The sequence below is a fragment of the Quercus robur genome, chromosome 1 (genome assembly GCF_932294415.1).
Source record: "Quercus robur chromosome 1, dhQueRobu3.1, whole genome shotgun sequence".
NCBI lineage: Eukaryota > Viridiplantae > Streptophyta > Magnoliopsida > Fagales > Fagaceae > Quercus > Quercus robur.
This window is the reverse complement of record NC_065534.1, coordinates 19,438,243-19,457,978: the sequence shown is the minus strand read 5'-3', so window position 1 is coordinate 19,457,978 and position 19,736 is coordinate 19,438,243. Positions and strand designations below refer to the sequence as shown.

Below are 19,736 nucleotides of genomic sequence, written 5' to 3'. Positions count from 1 at the left end.
CTCGAAAGAAAATCCTATTGCCAATGTGACACGAGGTGTTGACAGCTTCTCCCCAAAATTTTTGAGGTATTTGCTTGTTAAGCAACATGACTCTTGCCATCTCTTGAATCACACGATTTTTTCTCTCTACCACTCCATTTTGTTGTGGAGTTTTGGGAGCTGAAAACTCTCTTTTAATTCCATTCTTCTCACAGAAGGACTCGAATCTTTGATTCTCAAATTCCCTCCCATGATCACTTCTAACTTTGGCTATCGGAATCCCTTTTTCGTTTTGTAGTTTCTTGCATAGAATCTCCAACCTCTCACAAGCTTCTGATTTTTCTCTAAGGAATTAAACCCAAGTGTATCTTGAGTAGTCGTCCACAATGACCATAATGTATCTCTTCCCCCCTAGGCTTTCAGTTCTGGTAGGCCCCATTAGATCAACATGAAGTAACTCCAAGCATCGAGAGGTGGCTATCACATTCACCTTGTGATGACTTGCCTTAGTTTGCTTCCCCATTTGACATGCACCATAAACGGTCTTCTTCACTTTTCCAAACTTAGGAAGTCCCTCGACTGCTTCAAGTTTGGAGACTTTTGCTACTTGTTTGAAGTTGGCATGCCCAAATCTGTGATGCCACAGCTCCAACATATCCACACGAGCACTTCTACACGATATTGGTGCCGTGGGAACTATTCCATAACAGTTATCTGTAGTCCGATTTCCTTCCAAAACCTGAATCCCCTCTTCATTGATGATCAAACATCCTTTCTTAGAGAATTGTACCAGAAAATCATCATCACAAATTTGAGTGATGCTCAGCAAATTTGCCTTCAGCCCTTTTATGAACAGCACATCTTTCAACAGAGGCAAACCAGGTATCTCAATGGTTCCTTTGCCTAGGACTTGAGCATGACTTCCATCACCAAAGGTCACATAGTCACCAACCTTTTCTTTGAGTGTCTTAAACAGTGACTTATCCCCTGTCATATGGCGAGAACACCCACTGTCAAGATACCACAAACACGCATTAAACACCTTCAATGAGGTATGCACAAATAGGTTCACATGTGACAGACATTCTTGACCTTCAAACACAAACTCATCATTAGTTTTCATGCTTCTTTCAGATTGATTTTTTATTTTCAGATTCTCAATCATCTCACACAACATTCTATTCTTTCTTTTATATTTCTTAATCAATGATTTAGATTCAGATATGCTACTGTGTAAGACAAGATTATGATTTTCAAGATATTCCAGCATGTGAACAATAACTCTAGCATGTTTCTTAGTTTTTAACAACTCTACAAGATCATCAGTAAGACACCTTTCAGACATATGCATAGAGTCATTTTCACAAACACTTAAGCTACAATTCAGCATGGTATAATCCAAGACAACAACCACAACTCAGGGGTCTAGGATCACACTTAGGTAATAAAACCACAACAAGTGTACCCGCTCTGATACCAATTGAAAGTTCAAAAACGTGTACAAAACACTTTTGAACGTTTAGACCCCCAAATTACAACTAAACCAATTCAAGCAATATGTCAAACAACTAGTGTGCGGAAACTTAACACATGCTATAATATGAAATTGGTTAAAAACTATCTAAGCCATAACAAAATAAAATCCACAGCAGATAATAAAAAGGCAAAGATAGAGAGGAAGGAAGATGCAAACACAAAGACAACACGCGATGTGTTATCGAAGAGGAAACCGAAGTCCTCGGTGAAAAACCTCTCCGCCGCCCTCCAAGCGGTAATCAATCCACTAGAAAATACAGTTGGGATACAAGGACAGCAATAGACCCTCCAAGCCTAATCTACCCAGTGCACCTAAGCCCTCCAAGCTTCTTGCTCCAACGAGGTTGCGCCGAACCTTTTTCTTTTCTAGCTTCCCGGATTCCGCTACTAGACCATAGCATCAACCAATGAAGATTGGTTCCTTCCTAACTGCTTCCCAGCAATCCAAACAACTGTCTCACAGTGATGATGATGGTGAGAACCAGGTTTGGTATAATGCCTCTCAAGGATTTGACAATGGAGAGGAAGAGAGTTGAGGAATTTGAAGAGACTCTAAGGTAGAGATTGTGGGTGAAACAATCTGGTTTTTCTTTAGGGTTTCTCTCTCAAAAATCTCTCTGGAAGCTCTCTTTCAATCGTGGGTAAAAGGGGTATTTATACTGGAGTGGGAGAGGAATGCGAAACGTCAGGTTTTACAAAAACAGGGGTGGCTCGCGGCTTGACCTTGCGGCTTGACTAAGTCGTGAGATCCAGTCGCGAGTTAACCGTATGGCCAGTTGTCCTGTTTTGTCCTGTAGTGCTCCAGCTAGCATGACTGTTCATCTTCCAGCATGCTTGGCACGTGTGCAGCTTCTAGCGGCTTGCAGCCGCGAGTCCACTCGCGAGTCCCAGCTGCGAGTCTCTGTTTTCTTGCACACTCTTGAGCAAACTTCACTCTATCTCACTCACTACCCTTACAACAAACCCACCTAAATACAGGGTTACTAAATGCTGAATTACAAGCAAATTTGGCACGGAATAAAGCCAATTAGATGGTTGAATAAATTCAACCTTACAGAATATATTCTATGGGAATTCATTAACACGTAACATCAAACATGGTTGTCTCATTCAGTACTTCTTGTTTACTTTACATCTATAGATAATAGATTAATCCTGAAATGTTGTTCTAGTCCAACAAATTTCACTTTCTGTCTCTTTCAAAAAATTATTTTGTAAGATGTAAGCAATGAGAATTCGTCTGTAATATTCTGTTAAAAATCTTCGATTTTAAACGAAATGCACCAAAAATATAGGGTCAACATAAAGAGAGAACAAAAAAGGTAAACGGCTACAATATAAAAACATTAAAAATCTAACTAAACCATTATGAAGTATTTAGTACTCATCAATCAAGATAAAGTCAATAAAATGATGCAAGATAAGAAGATAAGATAGTAAGTTTAAAACATTCGACTTAAAGAGTTTACGCCACGCATTGCAATGAGGAAACAGTCAACATGCATGGAAGCTTCAGTAATTTCATTTTTAAATATACCATCAACATATATAACGCGCATTATTGGGTTGGCCAAAAAACAGTATGAAAACTATACAATAGCATTGAAGTGGTCAGGTTTCATTGGTTTTTAAATACGTGCAGACATGGTTAAAGAATGGTTCACTTCATAAATTAAAAATTGATAAAGGTTTAAGAAGTACCAAGCAAGAATGGTTCACCCCATAAACTAAAAAATGATATAAATTCAAATAATTTATATGCCCCTTTTTTTGTGAAAAACATGGACCGGTTCACTGACTTCTCTCTATAAATAGACATTTCCACATATGCTAAATTCTCATCCCTCATCCAAGCAAAGAATACTCAGAAGATAGAGATAACAAAACCTCAAAAATGATTAAAGGTGTTACTTACCTTATAACTGTGGCCCTTTTGGTTTTGGCATCCTCTCTTGTTTCTGCCTATGACCCTAGTCCTCTGCAAGACTTTTGTGTCGCAATCAACAACACCAATTCTGCTGGTATGTACATACTCTCATTATTATTTGTAGTAGTAGTAATTTTCATCAAGTTCATTTGAAATCATTAGAAGTTTTACACATTAATGAAATTATGCCTTCAATTAAAAAAAGAAAAATAATGAAAACATGCCTTATAGTTGTATCATCATCTACGTCAGTTTTTTTTTTACTTGACTTGTTATTGTCCATTGTTACAGAAGTTTCTTATTTATTTATTTATTTTTTTCTGACAATGAAAAACTTTTCTGTGTAGTATTTGTGAACGGAAAATTTTGTAAGGATCCAGCAACTGTCACAGTCGATGATTTTTTCTTCTCCGGACTCAATATTCCTGCAAACACTGCAAATAAAGTTGGCTTCAATGTCACTCTTGTGAACGTCGATATGCTACCAGGTTTGAACACTCTAGGCATATCTTTGGCCCGTCTTGACTTTGCACCATATGGCTTGGATCCTCCACACACTCACCCTCGTGCCTCTGAGATTCTAGTAGTTGCAGAGGGTACTCTCTTAGTTGGATTTGTCACATCCAACCCAAACAAACTCTTCACCAAAGTTTTAAACAAGGGAGACGTCTTTACATTCCCAATTGGTCTCATTCACTTCCAATTCAACATAGGGCAGACCAATGTTGTTGCTTTCGCTGGTCTCAATAGCCAAAATCCCGGGGTGATCACCATTGCGAACGCAGTCTTTGGATCTAATCCTCCCATCAATTCAGATGTTCTCATCAAAGCCTTCCAAGTTGACAAGAATGTAGTTGATTATCTTCAAAAACAATTCTAGTCAAACCACAATTTGGAAAAATAAATGTAATAGGAATGATGAACAACTAGAAAGCAGAGTTTGAATAAAGTTTTCCTTGATTTTTTATATGTAATGCCATAAAAATAATTATAATCAAATAAAATTGCCTTATGATTCTTTTATGTGCCATGGTGTCCAAGCAAATGTAGAGCAATTAGTGCATTACTAAACAGACAAAAATTGTATTAAAGATAGAATTTTTATTTCAATTTTACAACATGACCCAAATTGAGGGCTCAGTAGCACTTACCTATGTTGAAGAACATTCCTACAGGTAATTAGGGAAAGAAGTAATACTTTTTATTTGTGAAATTCGACGGTTATATCTTATACCATCTACATTAGATTTTTTTTTTTCCCTACATGACATCCTATTGTCCGTTGTTATAGAATTGTCTTATTTGTGACAGTAACAAACTTTTCTTTGCATAGTATTTGTGAATGGAAAATTTTCCAAGGACCCAGCAACTGTCACAGCCAACGATTTTTTCTTTCCTAGACTCAATATTCCTAGAAACATAGCTGCAAGTAAACTCGGATCAAATGTACACTTGACATGTCAATCTTGTGAACATCGATAAATTACCAGGTCTTAATTACACTCTAGGTATATCTTTGGCTCATCTCGACTTTGCACCATATGGCCTAAATCCTCCTCACACTCACCCTTGTGGCACTGAGCTTTTGGTAGCCATGGAGGGAACTCTCTTTGAGTTTATAGGAGTTTAAATAACTAACATATTCATACCGCTAATAACTAACATATTATACACCTAAGTAACATCTTGGTTAATAAAATAGGTTAAACAATTTGAGTTTATAGAGGTTTAAATAACTAACATATTCATACCGAGGGAACATGGTAAAGATTATATATACTTTCTTATTAATTAGGGCAAATCTCATCCTCACGTTTTTGGGGACCGTTGCAAATGGTTCTGGTGACAATTTACTTCATGAAACGATCATCACAGATTCACAGGTATATATGGCAGTCACTGATAAGTGCGAAAACATAGCTGCTTGTGGAAATGTTTTGGTCTGACATGTGGAATGCTCTTCTAAACTGTCTGTTAGCATATTTTGTTGGAGAATTTATCTCAGATATTCTAAGCTGACTCTATCTTAATGAATGAAATTTCTAATTTTTCTTTTTTAAAGGTAAGTTGAACATGCATGGTTGACACAAACGGAGTTTGAATGGGTATAATGACTATAATCTACTATGTAATGCAACCTAAGTACCCGATATGCACCATATTCAATACAAATATAACACTATGCAACTTGGACAAAGATTAGCTCCAAACTAATTTAGAAGAACTAACTAGCAGCTAGCTTAAAACTTGCTAAGAAAATAAAAGAAAAGAAAAGTCTTTTAAAAGTTTCTCTGACCTAGGTCTGGCGGCGCTAGACTCCCTGGTTGGTAGAACTTTGTTTCCTACGTTGTAGGAACTGCGTTCCCTTACGTTACTCGTTAGCGTAGAGGGCTAGGGTTTGGTTTTTCTATGGAATGGAAAATACAAATCTGAGATGGACAATTTAGCGACAGCGTGGAACCGGCTATCATTATCAGAACAGGAAGGGGAGGTCTTCAACTTTGACAACCAAAAGTGCAAAACAGAGTGTACGTTTACTGCTAAGTTTTTCACGAAGCGTTCACTTAACATTGACGCTGTTGCTCAGACTCTCAAGCCTTATGGAGGACGAAATATGACTTTGAGATTCAACATATGGGTGATCATATTATGCTATTTGTTTTTGAGAATGAATTAGATGCTAACAGAGTCTTGCTGGGAGAACTTTGGAGTTTTGATAAATTTTTGATTGTCCTACGAAGGTATGAAGATGATAGCTTTTTGAGAAGGCTTCGTTTTGACACGGCAAAATTCTAGGTACAAGTACACGACTTACTAGTTAGGTGGATGGTTACTAAAGTGGCGGAAGCTCTGTGTCAATCTACTAGTCGGGTTATTTAGTCAAAGGATAGGTCAGAGACAGAATGTGGGGATTTTCTGAGAATTAGGGTAGAGGTTGATGTGCACAAACCTTTATGTCGTGGTCGAAAGGTACGGTTTAGTCAGGATCAGGAAGGATGGGTAACGTTCCGGTATGAACGTTTGTCGATATTTTGTCACTGGTGTGGTGTTTTGAATCACGACTTGAAGGACTGTGATCTTTGGCTTCAAAGTAAAGGCGAATTGAGAGTGGAAGACAAAGGTTACGGGCCTTGGTTGAGAGTTGATCCCTCTAGTTTGCTAGGGAAAAAAGTGGTTAGGATGAGTGGATCAGGTGCAAGTATGGCGTCTGCTCATGCACCTAATGCACCGACGGCTAACTCGGTTAGAGAAACAGGTGCAACGAAGGGTATTCCAACTGATGTGCAACAACATCCTGATCGGGGGAGGTCTGACATGAATCTGGACAACAGTAGGGATGAAGGGGAACTTATTCAAGGGGCTATAAAAATTTCAGAAATCTTGAGGAGTGAGGATGCGTTCCAAGAGCACCTGAAGGAAATTGATAGGGAGTTAGAGGATAATATGGTTACAATGCAGGGTGTAAGGGAGACAACCACACCATTAGTACGTGGGACTATTTCTCTAGGGAAGGAAGGGATTATGGTGAATGATTCTAATTTGGTAGGTATTAATCCAGAGGTAGGGAAGAATTTAATTCAGTCAGAGGTGGAGATTAGTGACAAGGGACTAAGTTATCTAGAGGGGGAAGGAATGATGAGCTGTCAACTAACTGTTGAGGTACAAAGACAAGACATGGGCTGGACGAACAGGGGGGGAGAGCTAAATAATTCTAGTGCAGCTGGTCTGAGTAGTGGTACTTGGAAGAGGCGTCAACACAAGCCCAAAGCTAACAATGCAGTGGTGATTGAGGATGTTGAGGTTGGATCTAAATGTAAAAATAAGTCATTATTTGATTAGACTAGCACTAATGTGACAAAGAAGCGAAGGGGAGAGGAAGAAGTTCTTGAAGTAAGCAACTTGATGAAAGCTAAATTTGGATCGGCAGTGTCTAGAAGGCAGCACTGCCAGGAGCAATAAGTACACTTAGCTAGAACTGTCGAGGGCTTGGGAACTGCCGCACAATTCAAGTTCTCTGAAGCAAAGTGGAGAATGAAGTTTCCAGCTTAGTTTTCCTTATGGAGACTAAGATTTCGTGAAAACAACAACAAAAGATGAAGGATATTCAGAATGCTGTCGGTTTTACTCAAGGATTGATTGTTCCAAGTGAAGGAAGAAGTGGGGGTTTAGCTCTTCTTTGGAAACCAAAAACTTGTGTTAAGATTAGAGGCTACTCAAAATGGTTCATTGATGCTGAGATTATGAGTAACAGTGATCAGGGGGGTTGGCGTTTCACTGGTTTCTACGGTTAACTAGATACAAGCAAAAGAGAAGAAACATGGTAGATTTTAGAATGTTTAGGTCGACAAAATAAGTTGTCGTGGCTTTGCATTGGTGATTATAATGAAACTCTTAGTCACTCTGAGATGTTGGGTGGTCAGTTGAGACCGGCAAGGCAGATGGATAGATTCCGTAACGTGGTGGATTTGTGCCAGTTCAGGGACTTGGGGTACTCGAGTGCAAGGTTTACATGTTCAAGGCATTTTGAAAATGGAGTAAGCATTTGGGCAAGACTGGATCGGGCTTTAGCTAATAAGGAATGGATACGTAAATTTCCTAATGCCAAAATGAACCATATTTCAACAACCGATTCTGACCACTGCATGCTGCGTTTACATTAGAGCCGAAGTGTGAGAAGTAGACCAAGTACAGGGAAGTTATTTCGGTTTGAAGCCATGTGGTTGTGTGATTCTAGCTGTCTAGAGGTTGTGAGTGAAGCTTGGGAATGTGGTCTAGCTGTGTCCACGGGGTATCGAATTAAATATTGTTTGCAATCATGTACGGATGCACTAACACGGTGGTATAAGGCGGAGTTTGGTCATGTGGGGCGGCGCATTTCAAGTCTAAAAACCCAGCTTCAATGTTTGGAATCTCAACCAGACTTGCATGGGGATGAAATCCGTAGGGTGCAAAGAGAGTTGAACTTGTGGCTAGATTCAGAGGAAGTCATATGGAAGCAGCGGTCTAGGAACTTGTATTTAGAGGCTGGTGATCGTAACACCAGGTTTTTTCATGTGAAAGCTTCAACTAGACACCAAAAAAATCTGATGGAAGGTTTAGAGGATAGCTCGGGTTCTTAGCAAGTATCTTCTAAAGCGGTGGAAGCAATAATATTGGATTATTTCTCTTCACTTTTTACTTCATCCAACCCAATGGAGATTGAAAGAGTCAAAGATACGATCCAAGCAGTAGTGTCTAAGCCCATGAATCAACTTCTCAGCCATGACTTTAACGCCTTAGAAGTCCACCAAGCCTTGAAACAAATGCATCCCACCATGGCTCCAAGTCTAGATGGTATGCCCCCTCTTTTTTATCAAAAGTTTTGGTCCCTTTCTGGTAATTGTGTTACTAAGGTAGTTTTGGACTTTTTGAACCATGGGGTGGCCCTTCCTGATTTTAATGACACTCACATTGTTCTTATTCCAAAAGTTAAAAATCCCGGTAAGGTTACTGATTATAGACCTATCAGCCTCTGCAATGTCATTTATAAGTTAGCTTCTAAAACTATGGCCAATAGACTGAAGAATGTTCTGTTTAGTATTGTTAGTGAAAACCAGAGTGCCTTCACTAAAGGCCAGTTTATTACTGACAATATTCTTATTGCTTATGAGACTATGCATCATATTAGTCATAAAAGAACGGGGAAAATTGGGGAGATGACTTTGAAACTTGATATGAGTAAGGCATATGATAGGCTGCAGTGGGACTATTTGAAGGGTATAATGCAGGAGATGGTTATTCATAGGAGAATGGTGGAGGTAGTTATGAGATGTGTTTGCACTGTTACTTATTCTATTCAGATTAATGGGAAACCTAGAGGGCGTATTATCCCTTATAGGGCTCTACGCCAAGGGTACCCTTTTTCTCTTTACCTATTTTTACTTTGTGCAGAGGGATTATTTGGTTTGCTTAGATAGTAGGTGGAGAGGGGAAGTCTCAAGGGGGTTGCTGTTTGTCATGGTGCCCCCTACATTTCTCATTTATTTTTTGAAATGATAGCTTGATTTTCTGCCGAGCCACTTTGGAGGAGTGTGAGGTGCTGCAACAGGTTTTTTCAATGTATGAGTCAGTGTCAAGGCAACAATTGAATCGGAATAAGACTGCCTTATTTTTTAGCAAAAACATGCCAAGAGCCACTCAGAAGGAGATTCAACGGCATTTTGGGGCACCTGTGATCTGTCAGCATGAAAAATATTTGGGTTTGCCATATTTAGTAGGGAGGTCTAAACGCAATACGTTTAATGATTTAAAAGAAAAATTAGGGAGTAAATTAGCGGGGTGGAAAGAGAAGTTTCTCTCCAATGCTGGCAAGGAAATTCTTAAAAAATCTGTGGCTCAAGCTATTCCCTCATACACTATGAGTTGTTTTAAGCTCCCTGATGCTTTATGCAATGAGCTTGCAGGCATAGTGAGGCAGTTTTGGTGGGGGTAACACGAAAATCATAATGGAGTGGCATGGCTAAGTTGGGATAAGATGTGTGCTCCAAAAGAGGAAGGAGGAATGGGATTTCGTGATTTGAAGGCTTTTAATATTGTTTTGTTAGCAAAATAGGGGTGGCAGCTCCAGACTTGCCCAAACTCCTTGTTCTACTAAGTGTATAAGGCCAAATATTTTCCTCATGGTGAATTTTTAAATACTTCTTTGGGAAAACATCCTTCTTACTCTTGGCGTAGCATTATGGCTGCTCAAAAGACGATCCAACTTGGTTGTCGATGGCAGATTGGTAATGGTGAGATTGCAAAATTATGGAGAGATAAGTGGCTACCTACTTCTTCATCATATAGATTGGTTACTCCCCCTCGACTTTTCCTTGAGGACGCACTTGTCTCTATTCTTATTAACCCGGTTGCGGCAACATGGAAATTAGATCTTATTCATGAGTTATTCCTTCCCTTTGATGCAGAAGTTGTTCTGTCTATTCCTCTTAGTGCCTCGTTGCCAGCTAACAAGTTGATTTGGGCTCCTACTTCATTAGGTCAGTTTACTGTAAGCAGTGCTTATAAGATCATTCGTAATTCTTTATGTGAGCTGAAATGGGTTGAATGCTCTTCGTCCCAACATCTGACATCTTTTTGGAGGTGTATTTGGAAAATGCATATGCCGAATAAAGTTAAGGTTTTTGCTTGGCGAGCTTACAGAAATATTTTGCCAACAAAAGCAAACCTTTTTACTCGGAAAGTGACACAAGACAATGTATGTGAAGAATGCGGAGTGGCTGTGGAGTCTTCAGGTCATCTGTTTTGGCATTGCAACAGAGCACAAAAGGTGTGGAAAGCATCAAACCTTGGGTTAAAGGCTGTTTTCGAGGAGATACATGAATTTATAGACCAGGTTTGGTATGCTCGAAATGTAAAGCAGATGGATGCTCAAGCGCTAGTTCAACTCTTCATGATCGCATGGGGTATTTGGTCTAACAGGAATGTGTTAGGGACATATTTTTATGTAATTGGCATATCCTTTGACAAAACGCACTTTACTTGTATTTGGGTAAATCTAAGTAGGTTCAAGATGATCATTACAAGTGGTTAAATTGAAGACATGAAGATTACTCAAGAGTTACTCAAGAAAAGTGCAATTTGCAGGTCTCGATACCTCCTCGACAGAAGCTCGATCTATCGAGATTCATTAAAGCTCGACAGATGTCTCGATCTATCGAGCTTACAAGATTCAGATTATAGCCAGCAACATTTTTATTCTAAAAGGCTATTTGTTTAAGGGTTTGTATAATCCTTATAGAACTAAGAAAACCCAAGGTTTGTGTAAACCTATTTGGAATAGGAGAGCCCATTAAGCTCCTATTTAAAGGAGGTGGAAAAAGAAAAACCTAACCCTAGAGAGCTTCATAAGGTTTTCTTTTTGAAACCCTAAGCCTCCTTCTACAGAAGAAAGAGTTCTTGCTGCGTTTTTTGTACGCCTTTGGGTTCTATAACCAAGCAAAGTCTCTTGCACCAACATTGAAGATCTTATTGGTGTTTCCATGTGAAATTGCTACAAATCAACTACAACAATCAAAGGGTTGCTATGGAGTTAGTCACTTACTGGGATTCGTGCAAAGGAGTAAGTCGCGTACTGAGATCCGCGCATCAAATTGGTTAGTCATGTACTTGGGAGCCGTGCATCAAAATGGGAACTATCACTACAGAACAAGTACAATTGGATATTGGGGTAAGGGTTTAACTATAGATTGGTAAGGTACTTGGGATTCTTTTACTTGTAACCGCTTGTTGTGATAATAGTGGAGTTTCAAGAGTGGTGACCTGAAAATCACCCGATAGAGTTTTTACCGTTAGGTTTTCCCCATTCATAAACAAATCACCGTGTTATTTATTTTTCGCTGCATAATTAGTTTATTGGTGATTTGTTTGTGCTACCACGTTTTTGCATGATAAATTGATTAATTAATAACTTGGCTAATTAATTAATTAATTTCTATCACAAGGGGTCATTCAATTTGTGGCCTATTAGAATGAAATTTGGACTGGTGGCTCAAGGAAGTCAGCTTCATTGATCGTGAGGTGGACTTTGGACTATCTGAAAGAGTTTTAGGTTGCCAATCATAAGATTCAGATTACTTCTGCAGAGTCGGAGTTTTGCTGGTCACTCCCTCTTTCTTCGGGTTTTAAAGTAAACGTGGATGCTGCTATTTTTGAAAATTTGCATTTAGTGGGAATTGGAGTAGTGCTACGTGATCATCTAGGGTCTGTCTGAGCGGCTTTGAGCATGAAGATTGGTGCACTGTTGGGGCCTCTTGAAACTGAAGCTAAGGCAATGGAGGAAGGCCTGAGGTTTGCATGGGACAGGGGTTTTATATTAGCTGAGTTGACTACCAATCGTTGATGATGTACCAATGGTGAGGAAGGCGATGAAGGGGACTCTTTGATGGTGTACCAATCGTTGACTACTTCAGCCATCCCACCTGCCAGCATTTTGAATATTATCTCCGGAGCACTGCTTTAGGCATCACAGTTAAATGAGTGTACCTTTTCTTTTACCCGGAGAACTAGTAACAAAGTTGCCTATGAGTTAGCTCAATATGCTAGGCATTTGTCTGATTCTAGTATTTGGTTAAAGGAAACTCTTAGTTTTATTGAGAACTTAGTGTCTTAAGATGTACTGTTTTTATCCTCTTCTTAATAAAATGATGTAATTCGCATAAAAAAAATAAAATTAGAAGAACTTATTCCAACCCACTACATCCTAATTTGTAAGGCTATTCATCAATTCATGTGTATTACTTAAACATATCACCACATAACTAATAAAAAAAGTCATGTGACTAAGATTATATATAAATATTCTCTGTAATCACCACATAATGGATTGAAAGAAAATATCTCTAAACCTATTTAAAACCAAACTTTTTCTATACAAATTTTCTTGGAATTGTTGATACTTGTGGTAAAATATTGCAGCTTATTAAATTCCATAATTGTGAAAATCTCTCTATCTCTCTCTCCAAATTCAGTTTCCAAACTTTATGAAAAAATATGATTAAAATTGTCCCACTCTCTTTCTTTATTTCAAAAACTAAAAAGCCCTAACAGTTCCAAATTCCTGTATAGGAATGACAAAAATTCCCTGTCCAAACTTACCTTGTTATGCTTGCATAGACTTTTCTCTCCTCGAAGAGCTAATGGGGGTGGGAAAGATTTTTCTCACCTTGACTCACCCCCTTGAATATGTGTGTGTGTATATATATATAATTTAATCTTTTTATATATATCCTTTTTATAATTATTTTTTGTTTTATACCTATTCTATGACTATTCCCAACATACTTGTTTTTTCTCTTTTAACCCTCTCACGACCACCTGTCATCTCTTTCTTTCATCTCTATGTTATTAGGGATGACAAAGTATCTCCAACAAATATATATATATATATATATATATATATATATAATTTAATATTTTTTATATATATCCTATTTATAATTATTATTATTTTTTTTTGTTTTATAGCTATTCTATGACTATTCCCAAAATATTTGGTTTTTTTTTTTTTTTTTTTTTTTTTTTTCTCTTTTAACACTCTCGCAACCACTATATATATAATTTAATATTATATATATATATATATACATCCTATTTATAATTATTTTTTGTTTTATACCTATTCTATGATTATTCCCAAAATACTTGTTTTTTCTCTCTTTTAACACTCTCGCAACCACCTGCCATCTCTTTCTTTCATCTCTATGTCATTAGTGATGACAAAGTATCTCCAACCCACTCTAAGCCCAGCTTACCTCACTCTTGTGCTGCCTAGGTTTTTCCTGCTCTGAAAATGGGATGGAAAACCCCTAACCTGACACTTGTCCCATTGCAATCCCTACTCACATTATAAGAAAAATATATATATATATATATATATATATATATTTTAACACTTTCCTTGTAAATCTCATTTTCCTAAGGAAGATTTTTATTTAATTGATAACTCTCAAAATGCCGATTTGGCACTTTTATTTCCCTATTGGCATTGTGTTTCCCACCCCCTCATTTGTCCGATTTTTCTTAGGGATTATTTTTCGTAATATTTTTTTTAAGGATAAATTCAGTGTCTAATACTTGAAAATGAAGTCCCCAAGCCTCAAGATTTTTTTTTTTTTTTTTTTCCTTTCCAAATTAGAAAATTCACTATCTGTTTTCTCTCTTATTCGTTTGTCTGACTACTCATTAAAAAACTTTCTCATTCTCCATAAGGACCATAACCTTCCAACAAAACCCATGAAATTTATTTATTTCTTTTTTTATTAAAAAACCCATCATTAATGGAAGGGGAAATTTTTTTTTTTTTCTCGCCAACAATCATCTTTTAAAAAAAGCGTAAATATAATTTTGAAGAGATCAAGCCCTTGCCACCTGCGCATTCTTCAATCTTCCGTAATCAGAGCACTTGCATAAAAAACGATATCATCATTTACACTTTTACAGTCGTAGCCAGCAACAGATGTATTCTATCAAAGGCCAAAGAAGAGGCTTGTCCTTCTGGCCGAATGTTTGTTAAATTCTTATGTCATGGAGTATGAAAGCATGAATTGATTGATAATACACTGGATTGAAATTGTTACATTGTGATAATGATAATCATATGAAAAATGGCAACTTGAATTGCAAATGGGGGAGGGGGGAACATCTTGATCCCATACTCTTCTTTTTTTTGTTTTGAAGGATGATCCCATACTCTTGGAAATGTGCAATTGCATCTCCATTCAATTATATATTTTTTGAAGTTTGGTACTTTGAACTTTGAAGCCTCTAAAATAATGGGGGTAAGACGGTTTACCAAACATCTCTCCCATATCTCGTAGAAGTGAGAATTTTGTCTTATTAACAGGTATCTTTACGATAATTGTTAATAATTTATTTTAAGAAAGTTTTAATTCCACTTTAATGGGAAATACAACAAACTGTAAAAAAAAAAAAAAAAAAAAAAAAATAATAATAATAATAATAATAATAATAATAATTGTTTTTTTTTTCTTAAGTTTCTAAAGATATATTATAAACCAATATCCATATATAGGACATCGGTTAACTTTTCCCTTATTTTATTTTATTATAAAAATCTTCAAGTAATCATGTAATAATAAGGTCGTAACGATATTTTAATTTTGTTGTAAAAAGAATTGGAATATATTCTATGGGAATTCACTAACATGTAACATCAAACATGATTGTGTCATTCTTGTTTACTTTACAGGTAGAACAATTCTGAAATGCTGTTCTATTGCCATGTAATTTTGCTTTCTATCTCTTTCAAAAAATTATTTGGTAAGATGTAAGCAACGGGACTTCGTCTCTAATCTGTAAAAATTCTTCCACACTTAACGGAGATGCACCAAAACATAGGGTCAACATATAGAGAACAAAAAATGGAAATGGCAAGAATATACCAGATACCTTAGTAGTTGTTGGTCCTATAAAAAACATTAAAAACTAACTATTAAGAAGTATTTACTATTTAATTAGTACCCCCCAATTAAGATAAGGTCAATAAGATAATTAGTACAAACAATTCGACCTAGATAATTTACGCAACGGTGGAACATTGTACTATACTAATGAGGACAGAGTCAACATACATGGGAGATTCAGTCATTTCAATTTTAAAAATATATTAACACGAGGTTTATTTTTGGGTTGGCCAAAACAGCACGAAAACTATACAATTGCAATGAAGTGGTCCCGTTTTATTGGTTTTTAAATACGAACAGACGAGTACCTGTTAAAGAATTGTTCACCTCATAAATTAAAAATTGATAAAGTTAGAAGAACTACCAAGCAAGAAAGGTTCATCCCATAAACTAAAAAAAATGATATAAATTGGTTTCCAAATACTTAATATATTCTGTTTGTGAAAAACATAGACCGGTTCACTGACTCCCCTTTATAAATAGAGATTTTTACATATGCTAAGTTCTCATCCCTCATCCAAGCAAGTATACGCAGAAAGTTATACTATAAGAAAGAGAAAACAAAACCTCAAAAATGATTAAAGGTGTTACTTACCTTATAACTGTGGCCCTTTTGGCTTTGGCATCCACCCTTGTTTCTGCCTATGACCCTAGTCCTCTGCAAGACTTTTGTGTCGCAATCAACAACTCCAATTCTGCTGGTATGTACATACTCTCATTATTATTAGCAGTAGTAGTAATTTTCATCAAGTTCATTTGAAATCATTAGAAGTTGTACAAAACAATGAAATTATCCCTTCAATAAAAAATAATAATGAAAATATGCCCTATGGTTGTATCATTTACATCATATTTGTTTTACTCAGACTTGTTATTGTCCATTATTACAGAAGTTTCTTATTTTTTTTGATAATGAAAAACTTTTCTTTGTGTAGTGTTTGTGAATGGAAAATTTTGCAAGGACCCAGCAGTTGTCACAGCTGATGATTTTTTCTTCCCCGGACTCAATATTCCTGCAAACACTGCAAATAAAGTTGGATTCAATGTCACCCTTGTGAATGTCGATCTATTACCAGGTCTGAACACTCTAGGCATATCTTTGGCCCGTCTTGACTTTGCACCATATGGCTTGGATTCTCCACACATTCACCCTCGTGCCTCTGAGATTCTAGTAGTTGCGGAGGGTACTCTCTTAGTTGGATTTGTCACATCCAACCCAAACAAACTTTTCACCAAAGTTTTAAACAAGGGAGACGTCTTTGCATTCCCAATTGGTCTCATTCACTTTCAGTTTAACATAGGGCAGACCAACGCTGTTGCTTTTGCCGGTCTCAATAGCCAAAATCCCGGGGTGATCACCATTGCAAACGCGGTCTTTGGATCTAATCCTCCCATCAATCCTGATGTTCTCATCAAAGCCTTCCAAGTTGACAAGAATGTAGTTGATTATCTTCAGAAACAATTCTAGTTAAACCATAATTCGGAAAAGTAAATGTAATAGGAATGATTAACTGCTAGATAGTTCAAATATTTTTTTCCACTTTTCCTTATTTCTCCTCGTGTAATGCCTTAGAAATAATTGTTATAGAATAAAATCTTTTTTTTTTTAATGATTGTTTGTATGTGTCATGATGTCATAACAAAGGTAGAGTAGCCAAGATCCTTGTCGTTCAACTGGTACCTCCCGATGATGAAGACATCCACGGTTCAAATTCCCCTACCCCTAATTATCGATGTATTAAAAAAAATATAAGCAGAGTAATTTGTGCAGCATTAATTAAATCTTGATTACCCCCTGTATACACAACGTTTTTAAATCACAACAACCTAACTATTAAATATAAATTGATCAATATTGTATTAAAAATAGACAAAAGTTTGAATTTCAGTTTTGCAAATTGCACGTATGAATATTGAGGTTCTACTACAAAATACATTCATACTGAGGAAACATGGTAAAAATTATACTACTTTTTGTTAAGAGTACACACAGAAACAACTAGAACAATCAGTGTTTTGATCAAATGGTTCAAATGTCCAATGGAATGCCCAACGGCTAGTTTCTCAACGGCTAGTCCAGGTATGCAACGGTGTCGTTCTACTTAATACTGTGGTGTAAATGTATTTAATGATATGCAGCGTTTAAGACTTATGTTATTAGTTGAAACACTGCGTTTAGTCCTTATGCATTTAGTTTAATTGATACGCTGCGTTTTGTATGTCATTAGATCAGTCTGTTGAGCAGTTAAGTGGTAGTTAGTTAGTTCTTGATTTCCCTCCACATTATACAAACCAGTTCCGTAATTCTAGGGATTTGATCTTGGAGTTGCTGAGTCTCTATAATCTATATATACTGTACATCAAATGTAATACATAGTGAAGCATTTATTTTCTTCCAGAAATCTCTTTTCTCTCTTCATCTCTCTCTTTCTCTAAACTTTCTCTCTTTTGCTCTCTATTCTTTCACTGCTTCTCACAGAGTGTTTTATAGTGTGAACACCATTGTAGAATCTTTTCAACCTTAGTTAGATACTTTTCACTTTTATGTAGAATATTATGTAAGGAGGTTGCAACATGCCAATGTCCCTACATAACTTTTCGTAAGATCAGCTCAAAAAAAACAAAACAAAAATTCGTAAGAAACAAGTTGTCCCCTTTGTTACTATTTTCTATCAAACTAATGGAAAACATTTGTGGAAAAAAATCAAATCACAAAAATACTATTAATAATCTTTTACAAGGTTTCATCCTTAACCTTAATTATAAATTTAGCTACTTATAGTAATTAAAAGATGGAAAATTATTAGGTACTCTCGGAGTACCATAAATGCGTACTCCCCCCTCTTACATAAATGGTGGGTCCCACCATAAATTTAATTAGTGGGACCCACCATTCATGTGAGAGGGGGGAGTACGCATTTGTGATACTCTGAGAGTACATAATAATTTCCCTTAAAAAACAACACAAAAATAAAATACTAGGCATTAAACTAAACAAACATAATATAAAAAGAAATAGTCACAGTGCTATCACGAAGAAAAAGCTATAAAAAAGCCACATGGGGCTGCCTCTAGACGTTCAGCCCTTCAGCTGTACTGCTAGCCTTTATGAGACGGTATCTTATGGGCCTGGCACATACAAGAGTTAATGAGCCTATATATTTTCTATATAGAACCATTAGTGATCCTATTCACAAACAGAGCAAAGACTGTTTTTTACAAGAGAAGCTGCCTCACATATGCATGGTCCTAAATAGTAAATACAAGTGGAACTAGTTCTCCCAAAAAAAAAAAAAAAAAAGTTGGAACTAAAACTTTAATAGTTGTAGGCTTGTGCACGTTTCCTTTTACCAGCCAGAACCAAAGTGGCCCAAATGTTAGGCTTCTCCACAAGCCCACGTTTAGGCTTCTCCACAAAATTAAACTTCCTTTTATTTTATTTCTTTTTTCTATTTTTCTATGTCTGACACTTCACGCCGTCCAGTTCCAGCCTTTCAAATTATAATTCTCTTCAAGTTGGCTTTTGAATCAATTGGCTCCACCTTGTAGTTCAATATGGACAATTACACTTCACCCATGTTAAGCCTTTATCACCTAAAAAAACAAAGATTATTTATAATCAACCAGAAAATGGCATAAATTAAGACTAAATATAAAAATATGAGAATACTTTATTGTATATATTTTATACACACCACATATCAATGTTTGTATAATTTTTCTAGTGAAAAATTAAGTATTTTGGATAATTAATTAAATATCTTTGAAAATGGGGTAATTAATTGATATTTAAATTTCCTAAATATCCTTTAACATTATTTGATCCAAAAGTGTCTGATTATTAGATTAAAAGTCAAAATTATCAGACAAACATATAAAAATTTACAACAATAGGGACTGGAAGTCAAAGTGTTGATCGACATTTTGACCCTGAGTTTGAAGTTCCAATTGGTAAAAAAATAGACCAAATTAGAAGTTTAACCTAGACACAAAAATTTCATTGTGTTTCTAATCTTTTTTTTTTCTTTTTTCTTTTTTTCATGCTTATCCAACCAGCATGAATGATAATTAGAAGCCAAGATAGGTCTGAAAATGAAGAGTTTAAACAAAACCCTACAAGGCTACAATTATTAGCTCCTATCTCTATAAATAGAGGGGGATTCTCAAAAGAAAAGTTGACAAGCTTCAGAAACACTATTTTAAATAGCCATTGGTTTACTGTAGATCCTTTCTGTTACAGAAGATGGTTCACAAACACTCTCTATACAAGAGCAACAGAAATTTGTGCTATAAAATCCATCAAACACTCCCAAAATAATGCCCAACCATCTCTA

General features: G+C 36.4%; 3 protein-coding genes across 3 annotated transcripts in view; all 3 read left to right on the top strand.

Annotated features, from left to right (window-relative positions):
* Window positions 1-19,736, top strand: part of LOC126724247 (germin-like protein subfamily 1 member 7) — a 51,403-nt gene that overhangs the window by 14,858 nt on the left and 16,809 nt on the right. The window lies entirely within an intron of this gene.
* Window positions 3,359-4,465, top strand: LOC126724276 (germin-like protein subfamily 1 member 7). The gene is made up of 2 exons (XM_050428851.1): window positions 3,359-3,536; window positions 3,790-4,465. Exons 1-2 carry the CDS (start codon window positions 3,410-3,412, stop codon window positions 4,320-4,322), a joined length of 660 nt encoding a protein of 219 aa, XP_050284808.1. The 5' UTR covers window positions 3,359-3,409; the 3' UTR covers window positions 4,323-4,465.
* LOC126724268 (germin-like protein subfamily 1 member 7) lies at window positions 15,903-17,012 on the top strand. Its single transcript, XM_050428809.1, has 2 exons — window positions 15,903-16,103; window positions 16,338-17,012. The coding sequence occupies exons 1-2, from the start codon at window positions 15,977-15,979 to the stop codon at window positions 16,868-16,870; spliced, it is 660 nt and encodes a 219-aa protein (XP_050284766.1). The 5' UTR covers window positions 15,903-15,976; the 3' UTR covers window positions 16,871-17,012.

Excerpts from the sequence above, each read along its gene's own strand:
- LOC126724276 (XM_050428851.1), top strand. The coding sequence starts at position 3,410 with ATGATTAAAGGTGTTACTTACCTTATAACTGTGGCCCTTTTGGTTTTG. Across the intron at positions 3,537-3,789 it reads CAACAACACCAATTCTGCTG|TATTTGTGAACGGAAAATTT; the intron begins GTATGTACATAC and ends TTTTCTGTGTAG.
- LOC126724268 (XM_050428809.1), top strand. The coding sequence starts at position 15,977 with ATGATTAAAGGTGTTACTTACCTTATAACTGTGGCCCTTTTGGCTTTG. Across the intron at positions 16,104-16,337 it reads CAACAACTCCAATTCTGCTG|TGTTTGTGAATGGAAAATTT; the intron begins GTATGTACATAC and ends TTCTTTGTGTAG.